General features: G+C 42.3%; 1 protein-coding gene across 1 annotated transcript; it reads left to right on the top strand.

Annotated features, from left to right (window-relative positions):
- Positions 1-2,661: 2,661 nt before the first annotated feature.
- LOC123099162 (uncharacterized) lies at positions 2,662-4,984 on the top strand. Its single transcript, XM_044521327.1, has one exon. It carries the CDS (start codon positions 2,662-2,664, stop codon positions 4,024-4,026), a length of 1,365 nt encoding a protein of 454 aa, XP_044377262.1. The 3' UTR covers positions 4,027-4,984.
- Positions 4,985-13,775: the final 8,791 nt, after the last annotated feature.

Raw genomic sequence — 13,775 nt, 5'->3', positions numbered from 1 at the left:
AAGCGAAGGTAAGAAGGACAACGTAAGAGGGGTAACGGAACGTTCCGTTTCTTTTAGATAGTAGAGATAGAGATATATTGACCATTTTTGATATGCACCGAACATTCTTCAAATATGCAATGAACTTTTCTTAATATGCGGTGAACAAATTTTTAGTATACAATGAAATTTTTAAAAACTTATATTGAACATTAAAAAAATTATTATCTACTTTAACAGGGTTTTAAATATTTAGCTCCATAAAAAGCCTGTTTTTTAGAGAAAAAACGACTAAAAGAAGCGAAAGAACACAAAAGACCAGTCGTGCCATAGTGGCCGGTCCATTTACCCTTTTTGTTTTCAGTCGTTGCCTCGCTGGTTGACCACGAGGGCTATTTTTCGCCTACTGCGAGAGCACGGTAGCATCACTTCCGGTGTGATTATAGTGGCCTGGCATAGTATTTGTAGCTGCCTCTGGCCTGAGGCTTTTTTCTACGTGTTTTTCCTTACCTCGTTTCACTGTTTTCATTGGTTTTATTCAGTCTTTATTTTTCCTTTTTTCTTCTGTTTTCTATGGTTTTATTTGATTTTATTTTTATTACTATTTCCCTTAAGTTTACTTTGTTTCTTTCTTTGGTTTTCACAAGTTTTCTTCGGGTTTTTTTTGACACATTTCTATCTTTTTCAATACACAATGTACATCATTTTTATACACGCGTAACATTTTTTGATACACGTTGCACAATTTACAAATACATTATGTAAATAATTTCAAATACATGTTTTTGAATATAGTTTACAAATACATGTTAAATATTATTCTTCAAATACACGTTAAACAATTTTTAAAACCAACCCTTCATTTTTTACATTGTATAAACATACTTTTGAAATGTGTAAACCTTTTTAAATATCATACTTAATTTTCTAATTATGAGAAACATTTTTTGAATTAAATGATTTTTACATTGTATAATTTAAAAAAATCAAGATCATTTTTTCGGAAAGCATGAAAAGTTTTAAATTGTTAGGTGCATTAATCAAAATATCATACTTTTTGTGTTGGATCATCAGATGAAATGAATGCATACATGTATCTCAAGTGGCATTTTCCTTGTGGTGTAATGTGTTCCCACTTGGTATATGTAGGTTACAAAACCTTTTTCTAAATTTTATCTTCATTTTTTTTGAATTACATGAACATTTTTTTGACATTGTATTAAAAAATCCATATATTGTTGCATCACTATAAGAAAAAGCCACTCTGGCAGCGACTTATTACTACGTGCGGCAACGATGACGGCATCCATAGAGGAGGACAACGGTGACCTCTACACGACACAATGCATGCGACTTGTGGATCTTGACAATGTATATTAGATGTACAGCCAAAAGGGATGCATGGATGAAATGTATGTATACATTCGGGTGTCCAGATGTGCCATATAAAAATGGTGTATTTTAAAAAAAATCACAAATTGTCATTAGTGGCGTGCTACGTTGGATGGCATGTGGAAATAGCAAACGATGCACATGCACCATGGTGCCCGTGTCAAAAAAATACATTTTTCTACGGCGTGAAAAAATTGATTTTTTTTGTTAACACTCATACACATGAACAGTATATATGTGTTCTTAACAGTATACATTCACAAGAGCATACACAAAAAAGACAAATACATATTTCCAAAATGGTCTGATGTTTTTTGTTGGGCGAGATTTTTCCATGCTAAACATATATACATTTCCATGAATTTTATTTTCATTTAAAAAAACAATATTATTTTTAAATACCGAGCTGAACTCGGTCACCAAAAATCTGCACTCGGATGGCATGCCAATAGTCAACTAGTGTTATTTATGTTATCAACAAATAGTTACTAGTGATGTGCCCAATTGAAGGCCACACCACTAGTATCAATGTTTTTAAAAATAACCAAATTGCTACTGGTGGCGTATAAATTCGCTCACACAACACTAATATTTTCATAACTGGCGGCGTGCGTAAAATGGGGCAAATCACTAGTAAAACCAGGTTACTAGTGGTGTGTGAATGTCACACAAATAATAAACTTTCACACATGATGTGTCACCCACATATGGCTTATGAGCTTTTTTACATGCCACTAATAAGCTTTTCGAGTGGTATGGACTTTGGAACCCTGTTTGATTTCCAGAGACTCCTGCACGCCTATGTAGCTTTAGGGTGACTGCTTCCATAGCAACGTGGTTTTTTTATGTGCCCTTGGGATAAGCAAAGAAGAGTGGATTTAGCTCGCACAACCTAGTACTCCTACCTTGGGAGGCAAGCTGGCCGCCTCCCTTTGTTTTTTTTTTTTTTGTAATTCAGGAGCTCTATAGATTACTCAGTCATAAAACATTCGCGGGTAATACAATCACGAAGAAAATTTGGAACAAAGTTGATCCAAAGACATCTCCGACGAACCTCACTAGCTTGATGAGCACAGAGATGGGCCGCCTCCCTTTGTTGAACTGAAGAAAAAGCAGTTGAAAAGTTCCATGGGATGGAGTACGTTGCTCGTTGCCTTCCCTCCAAAGCAATGGAAAAAAAGCTCCGTGGTAGACACGCAACCGCATATGTACTCCAAAGTCCAAACCGCGTCACCCACTCCACTCACCTTATCGAACTATAAAGAAGATCGTCCACTCAACCAGCAGCTTATGAGACCGCGGTCCATGGCGAAGACCAAGGGAGCACCACGTCGCTCTCGCTGCAACCGCAACCGCCGGCGCAACAAGACAGCGCGGCGGCCGTCGAGGGAAGCGGAGCCGACCCCGTCGGGTCCAACGGGCGTGCACCACATCCCCGACCACCTCCTCGAGCTCGTGCTCCTGCGCGTGGCCACGCCCCTCGCCCTCCTCCGCGCGGCGTCCACGTGCAAGCGCTGGCGCCGCCTCATCTTCACGGACGATGCCACGTTCCCGGACCACCGGTCCCTCCGTCCATCCAGCGTCGCCGGCCACTACCATGTCGACGGGAACAACCACCACATCTTCGTGCCGGACCCCGTGGCGGCCGACGGCCTCGACAGGCGCCACTTCTCCCTCGACTTCCTCCCGGCTGTCCCTCACGGCTCACTGCCCTGGGAGCTCGCCGACAGCCGCGGTGGCCTCCTCCTCTTCTACAGGAGGGACGTTGTCTACTACCGGATGGGTCGAGTGTGGGAAGGGGACCCCGAGTACCTCCACTTCCCTGACATGCTCGTCTGCGACCCGCTCAACCGGAGGTGCCAGGGGATCCTCTACTGGGAGGAGATGTGGCCCTACCAGTGCCTTGGTCTCTTCCTGCTCGACGGCGACGAGCCTGCTGCAGGTGGTGGCTCCACCGGCATGTCCAACTTTCGGGTGGTCGCCGTGACCTACGAAAGCGATGTTTTCGAGGATGACCGTGGCGCCCCCCGCGCCTGCGTGTTCTCCTCCGGCGGCGACGGCGGCTGGCGGCTGGTGGAGAGCGCGTCCGGCGGAGACGTCCCCATCCCGGAGTACCGTTCGATCAGCTTCACAGGACGCGCGCGTTCGTCCTTCTTCTGGCGGATGGAGCGCGAGGGCGCCGTGCTGGCTCTCGACGATGCCACCATCCAGTTCTCGCTCGTCACGTTCCCGTGTACCGTCGTGGGGACGCCGGAGGAATCTTCAGCCTTCCGGGTCATCGGCGGCGACGACGGCGCGGCGCGCGTTGTACGCGTGATGGCCAACAATGACCTCACGGTGTTTCAGCAGCTGCACAGCAGTGGCGAGTGGGTGGTGGAGAAGCTCGTGAGGCTGCCGGAGGTGACTAGCGGGTTGCCGGGGCGTGAGGAGACATTTTTCGAGCGACCAGCAAAGATTGTCGCGACGACTACGAGGCACATCCTCGTTACGCCGCAAGAGGAGACCTGGATTTTCTCCATCGATCTCGAGACGCTAGAGGTGGACCAGGCGCATGAGAGGAACCGGTACGCCGGCGCGGCGTTCCCATTCGAACTGCCATGGCCACCGGCCTTGCGAGCTGATGACCGCCGTGTCAGGAACTTGACAAGAAACTAGCTAGCTAAACTCTCAACATCGCAACTTCAGAGACGAATTCGAGGCGATCTCGTTAGGGTTTGTATTGCAGAAAATGGGGAAAGTAGCAAAGCACGCCACCGGCGGCTAGGGTTTATACCCAGTTACAATTATCATGCCCACAAATGAGAAGGGGAGGTGGCTATATAGCCATTACAGAGAGAAAAAATAAAACAGAAAGTGGAGCAGAGCACATGGCGTGCCGGGCGATGAACAGCGATGCTCTGGGCGATAGGAGCCGTTGGATAGAATGTCTACGGTCTTGATGAAGAGCCAGTGGCGAACCGTTATCTTTGCAGGAGAGCCACTGGATGACAGATCAACGGCTATGCTTGATTCCGACACGCAGAAATAGGGGAAATCTTCAGATACAACAGTACTGGCCTGACAATCCCCCCCCCCCCCCCCCTGTTGAGACTGAGCTTGTCCTCGAGCTTGAAAGGAAGGAAAAACTTTCTGTATGAAGGCCGAGTCCTCCCAAGTTGCTGCTTCTTCAGGCATATTGACCCACTTGATCAACCACCTGACGACTGGGATGCTGATTTTGCCCTGGAGTCTGGGGATTAATTTTCTTTCCAATATTGCTTCAGGCTCCATTTTGATAACTCCATCAATACCTACCAGGGGCAAGTTTTTGGAAGGAACAACCTTTGGTCCAATGTGCTTTTTTAGTTGGCTCACATGGAAGGTGTTGTGCAGAAGGCAACCATCAGGTAGGAGTAATTGGTAAGCAGCTCGGCCTACTCTTTGCATGACTCTGAATGGGCCATAGAATTTGGAATGTAACTTGAGGTGCCTATGCAGACTCAATGATGTGTGCCTATATATGGCTGCAGCTTCAAGTACACCATGTCTCCTGCCTCAAAGGATCTTTCATGTCTGTTTCTGTCAGCATAATGCTCCATTCTTTGTTGTGCTTTGGAAAGATTTTGCTTGATCACTTCCAGTGCCAGCTCTCTGTTTTGCAGTAGATTATCACTGTTTTTAGAGATAGAGTCAGGCAGTGCAGACTCAGCTACCATTGGAGGAAATCCATACAAAGCCTGAAAGGGGGTCATTTGCAGAGAAGTATGGAAACTTGTATTGTACCACCATTCAGCTAGGGCCAACCATCCATGCCACTTTCTTGGTTGTTGGAAACACATGCACCTCAAGTAGTTTTCCAAACATTGGTTTACTCTTTCGGTTTGGCCATCAGTTTGAGGGTGGTAGCTGGTGCTCATGTGCAGTTTGATCTTGAGTGACTTGAACAGCTGCTGCCACAAGTTGCTGGTGAAAATCTTGTCCCTGTCAGTGACTATGACCAATGGCATTCCATGTAACTTGAACATTGTATCAGAAAATGCTCTGGCTACAGTTTGGATAGTTAAGGGGTGTTTCATTGCAATGAAGTGGGCATATTTGGTGAACCTGTCCACTACCACCAGAATAAGGTCCTTGTTTTCTGAGGTGGGCAAGCCTTCCACAAAGTCCATGGTAATGTGTGCCCAAGCAAAATCAGGGACTGGCAGTGGTTCTAATAGGCCAGGATTGTTGGGGAATGTAGTAATTTCAAAAAAAAATCCTACGTACACGCAAGATCATGGTGATGCATAGCAACGAGAGGGGAGAGTGTTGTCCACGTACCCTCGTAGACCGATAGCGGAAGCGTTATAACAACGTGGTTGATGTAGTCGTACGTCTTCACGGCCCGACCGATCAAGCACCGAAACTACGGCACCGCCGAGTTCTAGCACACGTTCAGCTCGATGACGATCCCCGGACTCCGATCCAGCAAAGTGTCGGGGAAGAGTTCTGTCAGCACGACGGCGTGGTGACGATCTTGATGTTCTACCGTCGCAGGGCTTCGCCTAAGCACCGCTACAGTATTATCGAGGTGACTAGCGGGATGTCGGGGCGCGAGGAGACATATTTCGAGCAACCAGCGAAGATTGTCGCGACGACTACGAGGCATGTCCTTGTGACGCCGGAGGAGGAGACATGGATTTTCCCCCTCGACCTCGAGACACTACCGTAGGCATAGCCCGCGAGTCCGGTAGTGAGACGTTGGAGGTGGACCAGGCGCATGAGAGGAACCGGTACGCCGGTGCGGTGTACCCATTCGAGCTGCCATGGCCGGCATTGTAGGAGGATGGATTTAACAATTTAATTGCCTTCGCCAAATAAATCAGAAGTCCCACGGAACTCGGCCTTACGACAACTTGGAGAGAGAGAGAGAGAGAGAGAGAGAGAGAGAGAGAGAGATCGAGATCAGACCGAACACATCGCCTATATACTCCATACAATTAGTCAGCACAATTTTTTGTACTAATATAATCAGGATAAATTGTATGCATTGCCATCATATTAAAATCCCCTTATGGGAAGAAGGAACAAGAACAATCAAAATGAGTAGTGATAAATTGATAATCGGTGTGAAATGAATAGTTGCCTCGTGTTCTTTCGTCTCCTCAAAGCAGCTATTACTTATGAAAGTAAATTTATCTTTGCAGAAAAACAGAGAAATTTAAACTCAGTACAAAATCCTAGGACCACATAAGCCATTTGATAAAGAAGGCAATCTTCGGACAGGGAGTATGTGAGCTAGAGCTCACATGGTCTCAGATGAACAGTAAAATGCAAAAAATAGTAAAATAATTCAAAAAATTCTGAGTTTGTTTGGCAAGAAACATCGATGTTTTTTCTACATGCGTGCAAGTTTCATGAAGGAATCACACTTGTGGAGGTGTGGGAAAAAAATCGATGCTCCAAAAAGGGTGTTTTTGGAAGCATTTTCGAACATCAATTTTTTCTCTCATAATATTTTATCTTTTTAGTGGTACGAAACATATTATAAGAATGACGTGAACATTTTTTAAAAATATTTACAAGCTTTTTTCTAAGATGTCACACGCATATTCTTCAAACGAGGGAACATTTTTTTAAATGTCAAAAACAGTTTTAAATGCTATAAATATTTTTTACAAATTAGGTGTTTTTAACACTTTATACGTTTTTTTAAAACTGACGAACATATTTTGGAACGTGTGAACCATTTTTAGAAATGAGAAAAACGTTTTTTAATTATGCAATTTTTAACATTCTTTTTTTTGAAAAATTCTTCAATAAATATTTGAAATAATTGAAGTGTTTAAATGTTATGAACATTATTTTAATACTATCAATATTTTTAAAAAGTTACGCAAACATTTGTAACTTAACTGTGGAGAATTGCTACATATTTTACGATTTTTTTGTCACATAGTTGTAATGTATTACATCATTTAAATTATACTTGTGTCGTACTACAATTTAATTGTATCCATAATAAAATTGTTGCTTGCTTTTTTGCATACTTGCATAAACTGAACAGTTGTACGCATTTATGGTAGGGATCTTTATAGTATATGGCCTAACAAATATCGTAATAGCATCTTTTTGTGTATGATTAGGTATGCAGATTTATAGAAACTTCCACATAATTGACATGATTATTTAACTGTTTTTCGTGGTCAATTGTGTTTGCAAGTTTCAACAATCACAGTTGTGTGTCTCACATGATTATTTGCCTGTTTTCCATGTTTAAATAATAATTTAACAATGTGTGCATGCATTGGGTTCAATATTTAAGTATCATCGCTAATAGTAATCACCTGCAGTGTGATGACTGACTTGATTCCAGAATGAAAATAAAAATTAACTTCAAGAACTCACATATAAAAATTGACACTCCAAGAACTCACATATAAAAATTCTGTGTGTGAAACAAAAAGCCTTCGTGTAGCAGATGTTGAGCTTGACCGAAGTGTGTGTCTATGCATGGCCATGTCACTGGTAGTGCAACTTGCCTCGGTTTGTCAAACAGTGGAGGTTGTAGAGATCAAGTGCGGTAGAGCAGAGCAGGCAGTTCATGATGCGCTTGGGTCTGCTCGTTGACGGCGGCGAATTTGACAAGGAGTTCGCCGCCGTGGTCAACGAATACCCGCTAGATCCAAGGAGTTCACCACCGTCCTCGCATGGCATGTGGCCGTGGGTGGGTATACCTGCTAGATCTTGCTGCCGTGGTAGACGGAGCAGAGGATTGCCGTGAGGTGCCCTCCGTTAAGATAAGCTTCCATCTGCACAACAAATCTGTTCGATTAGATTCCTATAGCTCAACACAACACAATAGCGGAGCGCAAAACAAACACCTTGGCAGATTGCAACAAACCTGTTCTTGAGGGATAAATACATGTGTGTATATACCTGTTACTTTTCCGTTCCTTTATGCTCTTGCAAGAAACATCGGGGAAGAAGAAACATAATCAAGTCCTGATGTATTCCGTCGCCGTCGCCGTTGCTGTTGCCCACTGGCGGAGCTAGGCAACAAGTCATGGGGGGGGGGGGGGGCTAAACATAAAATAGGGATGTTTGGGGGGGGGGGCGGCAAAAGCCTATGCTTTTCCTAATGTGACCTCCCTAAAAAAATTCTTCACGTAATTTAATATAGGTTGGGGGGCATGGCCCCTGCAACAATCAACATAGCTCCACTACTGTTGTCGCCAAGCGTCCAAAGTCATAAGTCTCACACGCACCCCACACGCGAACGGATGGCTACTTGTTATATAGAGAGAGATGGCGGCATGATAAAGAGAACAAGTTCTAGAGGGGTGCAACCACTTGGTCCATGGTCAAAGGGATGGCCGTGCGCGGATTGGTGAGGTGACGCATGGAAGGCCCTCCCTGGCTGGCTAATGGGCATCCTGATGCGTGATTTTAATTCATTTTACAAGAAAAGGAATTAAGTGGCACGAGTTTCTCATGAGTTTGTCATTTAGTGACGGTTCCTTTTCCAAGATACTTGCGACAAACCAGAGCAATTTTGTCATATGCAATAGTAGTCGGTGGCGCTTCTTGCACAAGTGAACTGATAGTAACATCACTCTGCCTCCAGATAAATCTACAATGGCGTTAAGATTTATCATCATTATTCTAAAAGCAAATCATCCAGATAAATCTACAAATGAGTCATTATACTGGAAGCAAACCAGAGTGATCGCTCACGTTATAAATGTGTTTGTGCCTCGTCATACATATGGTCATCTTATCTTAGCCAGAAGTTCCTTTCAACCATTTTCTTGAGCCTCCTCGAGAAGTAAAATTCAGTACCTTGATAGGCAACCTTAGTAAGCACCCGAGGTTCTTTTTCGTATACATACAATCAGCCAAAGAGGAGTTTGTTATGATTTGTTGGATCGTTTTTTTCTTATACAATCAGCCAAAGAGAGAAGTTTACAAGCAAATGGATCATAGGCAAGCAGATGACAACAAATGAATTCTCAAAAATGATGATGTGATATAAACAAGACAATGTCTTTATATTAGATCATGAAAATGGAAACACTCTGTTTTTTTATTGCATCTTCCAAAGACACAACACAATGGCATGGCAGGCAACAATTCCGTTCAACCTATGCATACATTCATTGTTTGTTGACAATAATTCTAATTCTCAGGAACGAACCAACAAACAACCTTTTTTTTACGGGTGAAAACCAACAAACAACCTATACATACGTTCGTTGGTTTTGCAAATATATTTTATACGAAACTTTTATACTTCTTAGGAACTTATGTTCATCATAGTGTAATGTTAACGAGTATAATATTTTGTAACTTAACTGTCGAGAATTGCTACATATTTTACAATCTTTTTTGTCACATAGTTGTAATGTATTACATCATTGAAATTATACTTGTGTCATACTACAATGAAATTATATCGATAATAAAATTGTTGCTTGCTTTTTTATACTTGCATAAACCAAATAGTTGTACGCATTTATGGTAGAAATCTTTATAGTATATTGCATAACAAATATCGTAATAGCATATTTTTTGTATGATTAGGTAAGCAGATTTATAGAAACTTCCACATAATTGACATGATTCTTTATCTGTTTTTCGTGGTCAACTGTGTTTGCAAGTTTCAACAATCACAGTTATGTGTCTGACATGATTATTTACCTGTTTTCCATGTTTGAATAATAATTTAACAATGTGTGCATGCATTGGGTTCAATATTTAAGTATCATTGCCAATAGTAATCACCTGCAGTGTGATGACTAACTTTAATCTAGAATGAAAATGAAAATTAACTTCAAGAACTCACATATAAAACTTGTGTGTGTGAAAAAAAAGGCTTCGTGTAGCCGATGCTGAGCTTAACCGAAGTGTGTGTGTGTGCATGGCCATGTCGCTGATCAAACAGTGAAGGTTGTAGAGATCAAGTGCGGTAGAGCAGAGAAAGCAGTTCATGATGCACACGAGAAACACAACAGAGAAAACAGTTCTAGGTTTGGACGCACGGTTCAAGAGAGAAGAGATAAAATGTTTTGAAAAAAATAAATTTAGGAAGGAAAAATAGAGACAAAAATCACCCGTGCTTCTAGTATGTGGGAAGAAATCACACCATAACTCCTAGACTGCGACAAGTGTCGTACATGCAATGCACCATGCGTCACCACCTAGAGGAAATGCACCATGCGTCACCACCTAGAGGAAATGTCAGTAACCTTGCAAATGGTACCCCTTAAATAGTGATTTTACACTCATTTAGGCTATAAGAGATTACCTTTAAAAGAACATATTGGGCCATTGGAGACTGGTTTTGGAGTCCAGATCAGGCATGTATTCAGCCATGAACATTTGTATGCCCAATCAAACAAACATCTGCACACCATTCTAGCTGGTGCAGTGAGCCGAATTATGAAGCCGTCACGTCAGGCCTGGTGTTCTATGCCGACATGGGTATATCTCGCCCGCAGTGAGATGAACTACTGTCTCGCCTCTGACATAAGGCTAACGGGCCGGCCCATTGTTGGAGCTTCACTTAGCGGGTTTGGAACCTGTTTGCACCAGGTCTAAAAGCATTCGTGTGGCTTTTCATTTCTTTATTTCTATATGTTTTTATCGCTTTTCATAGATTTTTTTTCCTTTTTCAAATACAGGTCAACTAGTTTTTAATACACATTGTGCGTTTTCATATACACGCGGAACAATTTTTTGATACATGTTGAACATTTTTTCAATATGCGACGAACCTTTTATCCAAATACATATTTCAACATTTTTTTAGACAAGAAATTGTGTTTTCAAATATATGTTGAACTTTTTTTTATAGAATAAATTATTTTTAATATATGTTGATTTTTTGAGTGGAACGAAACATTTTTTAAATGATGTGAACATTTTTTTACACCTTATAAATACTTCTTAAAGAAACATATATTTCAAATGCATGAACATTTCATTGAAATGTCACAAACCGTTCTTTTAATGGTACAAAACATTTTTTTAATCTGACAAACATATTTTAGAATGCGTGAATAGTTTTTGAATGGTGCAAAATCTTTAATAAACTATGAATTTTTTACATTGTTTAACATTTTTGAAATGTTACAAACTTCTTTCATAACACGTGAATTCTTTTTAAAATTGCACAAACAATACTTCAATACTATCAACATTTTTAGAAAGTAGTGCGAACATTACTTTTACACTGCATGATTATTTTAAATTATATCTATACAAATAAAACTAAAAAACAAAAAATAAACAAATGAAAAGCAATGAACAAACAAAGTGATGGGTTCCTATTGGTGTTGATCCTGATGATTTAACATGGCTGCAATAGTAGGATGTTTTGGATGTTACAATATAGACTGTGTATACCACAACACGCTGCGGATGTCAAGCAAGCCGCTAAAACTTGAGGTGAATGAAACCGGTTTTGATCAATGAGGTACGGCGGCAGCCCAGCTCGGGTCAAACGTAGCCATGTAACTCGGTGTATGCGTGTAGTGATCTAAACGCTCTTATATTAGTTTACACAGGAAGTACGATAACTCCAGTTGACATCGGTCGATTCTTGCACGGATGGCTCCGACGGTGGAGGAAGACCGGAGAAGAATCTTTGTAGGCGGAGAGCAATGCTATTGCTGACTGACGAGCAGCCGAACACGCGCTTGCCTCCATCGTAGGTCTCTGCTGCCCTCTGTGCATACCACAACGCGCTTCTGCTGTGTACCTATCTATCTGTAGCCGTGACCACCAGCACTACGTTACAGGTAGGACGCGCATGGATTGGCTCGTGTTGACCAAAGATCTGTACATGGTCGTGTCACTCTCAGTGCAGCTTGGCTTGGTAGAACAAACAGTGGAGGCTGTAGAGATCGAGTGCGGTACAGCAGAACACGCAGTTAATATTCAGAGGTGATATATAGAAAGTTAGAAACGCCACTCTCTCCACTCACTGGATTTCGTAGCCTCTATATTTTCGTTGGCTCAAGCCCATGCTAAATCATTTGGATGCTCCCTGCAGAAGATGCAGTGTGAACCTACGTACACTTGCAACAAGGTTCCCTGCAAGAGCGGTGCGCTGACCCAGAAAAAGAGGCGGACGATGGTGCCTAATAAAAAGGAAAAGAACAACGGTGGTGTCTGGTGTGCAAGTCAAAAGGGTCCCTTCCATGCACCAACTGCTTCACATACATAAGTACTTACACAACTCTTGTCATGTTCTTGGGACGTCTTTGCTTAAACAATCCTAGCTAGCTAGCTAGCTCCATGTGTAGGAGATGATCAGCTTAGCTGAAAGGTCTCAATGTGGCACTGGTCCAAACGGCATTTCCGCATAATTGTCATATCCTTTGCACCAGGGTAAGTAATCCCTTGACTTTGCACACCAAAGCTCAGCATGCCAGGTACTGATGTACTAGTACGAAACATGCACTTTTAGATGTGTTCTGCCGACCAATCGCTTCATCCACCATCAGTATGGCACAACTCTCTTAGTACTGTATATGGTGAGGGAGAATACACGTTCTGAACATCTGAATGCCACAGTAGGTAGATAACATGAGCAACTCTATCTGTGTTAATTTGTCCAATGAAATGCAGCACTTAGGTTCTGACAATGCTACTACTATTTCAGTAACTTATCCATATATTACTTGCTACTTACTACAAGTGAAAGTAGCCACTTGCTTTAGGAAAGCTACAATTTTCTTGGAGAGAAAGCATAAATCTTTATCAGATAACCCAGTCCAAGTTTCGCAAGAACAAGTCTAAGATTACACCAAATGAAATCACAATTCACAGAGAACGATAATTCCTCTCACCATAAAGGGGTTTCTTGGACACTATCTGCATGGCCCCAACACTCGCTACTCAAATCACTTTCAGCATCTATCGACACGACGTGAGCATTCATATTACAAAAACAGGGATCGACGGAGACAAAGCGAGTCCTTCAGATTATATAAAGAGGAAGGCTATACTTTCCAAAGAAAAGAAGTCCAGAAAAAGATTACTGAAGCCTGCCTTCCTATACCCTGTCTCTCAGTGGGGTGAGATCGTCCAACCCATTATATGTAGCAACTAGCACTTGAAAGCTCTTGAAACCTTTGTTAAGCAATTATATGTGCGGCTTTGCGACCCGGTCATGATGGTGGCTTAGCCCGGTAAACCAGCGACGGTTGAAAACTTTGGCATTTCTAGCTAGCTTTAGCTTTTGAAAGTGATCAGTAACCAGAACGTGCCTGATTTGGACATGTATACGGCTCTTGTACTGCACTTCTGCTAGCTGCTACTAGTAAGACTGCGGGAGTCTCCGTTTGAACATGGGAAAGATTCCAGCTTTTTCGCCCACTTTTTTTGTGTATCCGGTGCTAATTTGACAGGGCAAGGTAGCAAAATGGGATGTTGTTTTC

This window comes from Triticum aestivum, chromosome 1B (assembly GCF_018294505.1).
Source record: "Triticum aestivum cultivar Chinese Spring chromosome 1B, IWGSC CS RefSeq v2.1, whole genome shotgun sequence".
NCBI classification, from domain to species: domain Eukaryota; kingdom Viridiplantae; phylum Streptophyta; class Magnoliopsida; order Poales; family Poaceae; genus Triticum; species Triticum aestivum.
The sequence above is the reverse complement of the archived record's forward strand: the minus strand, read 5'-3'. Positions and strand labels throughout refer to the sequence as shown.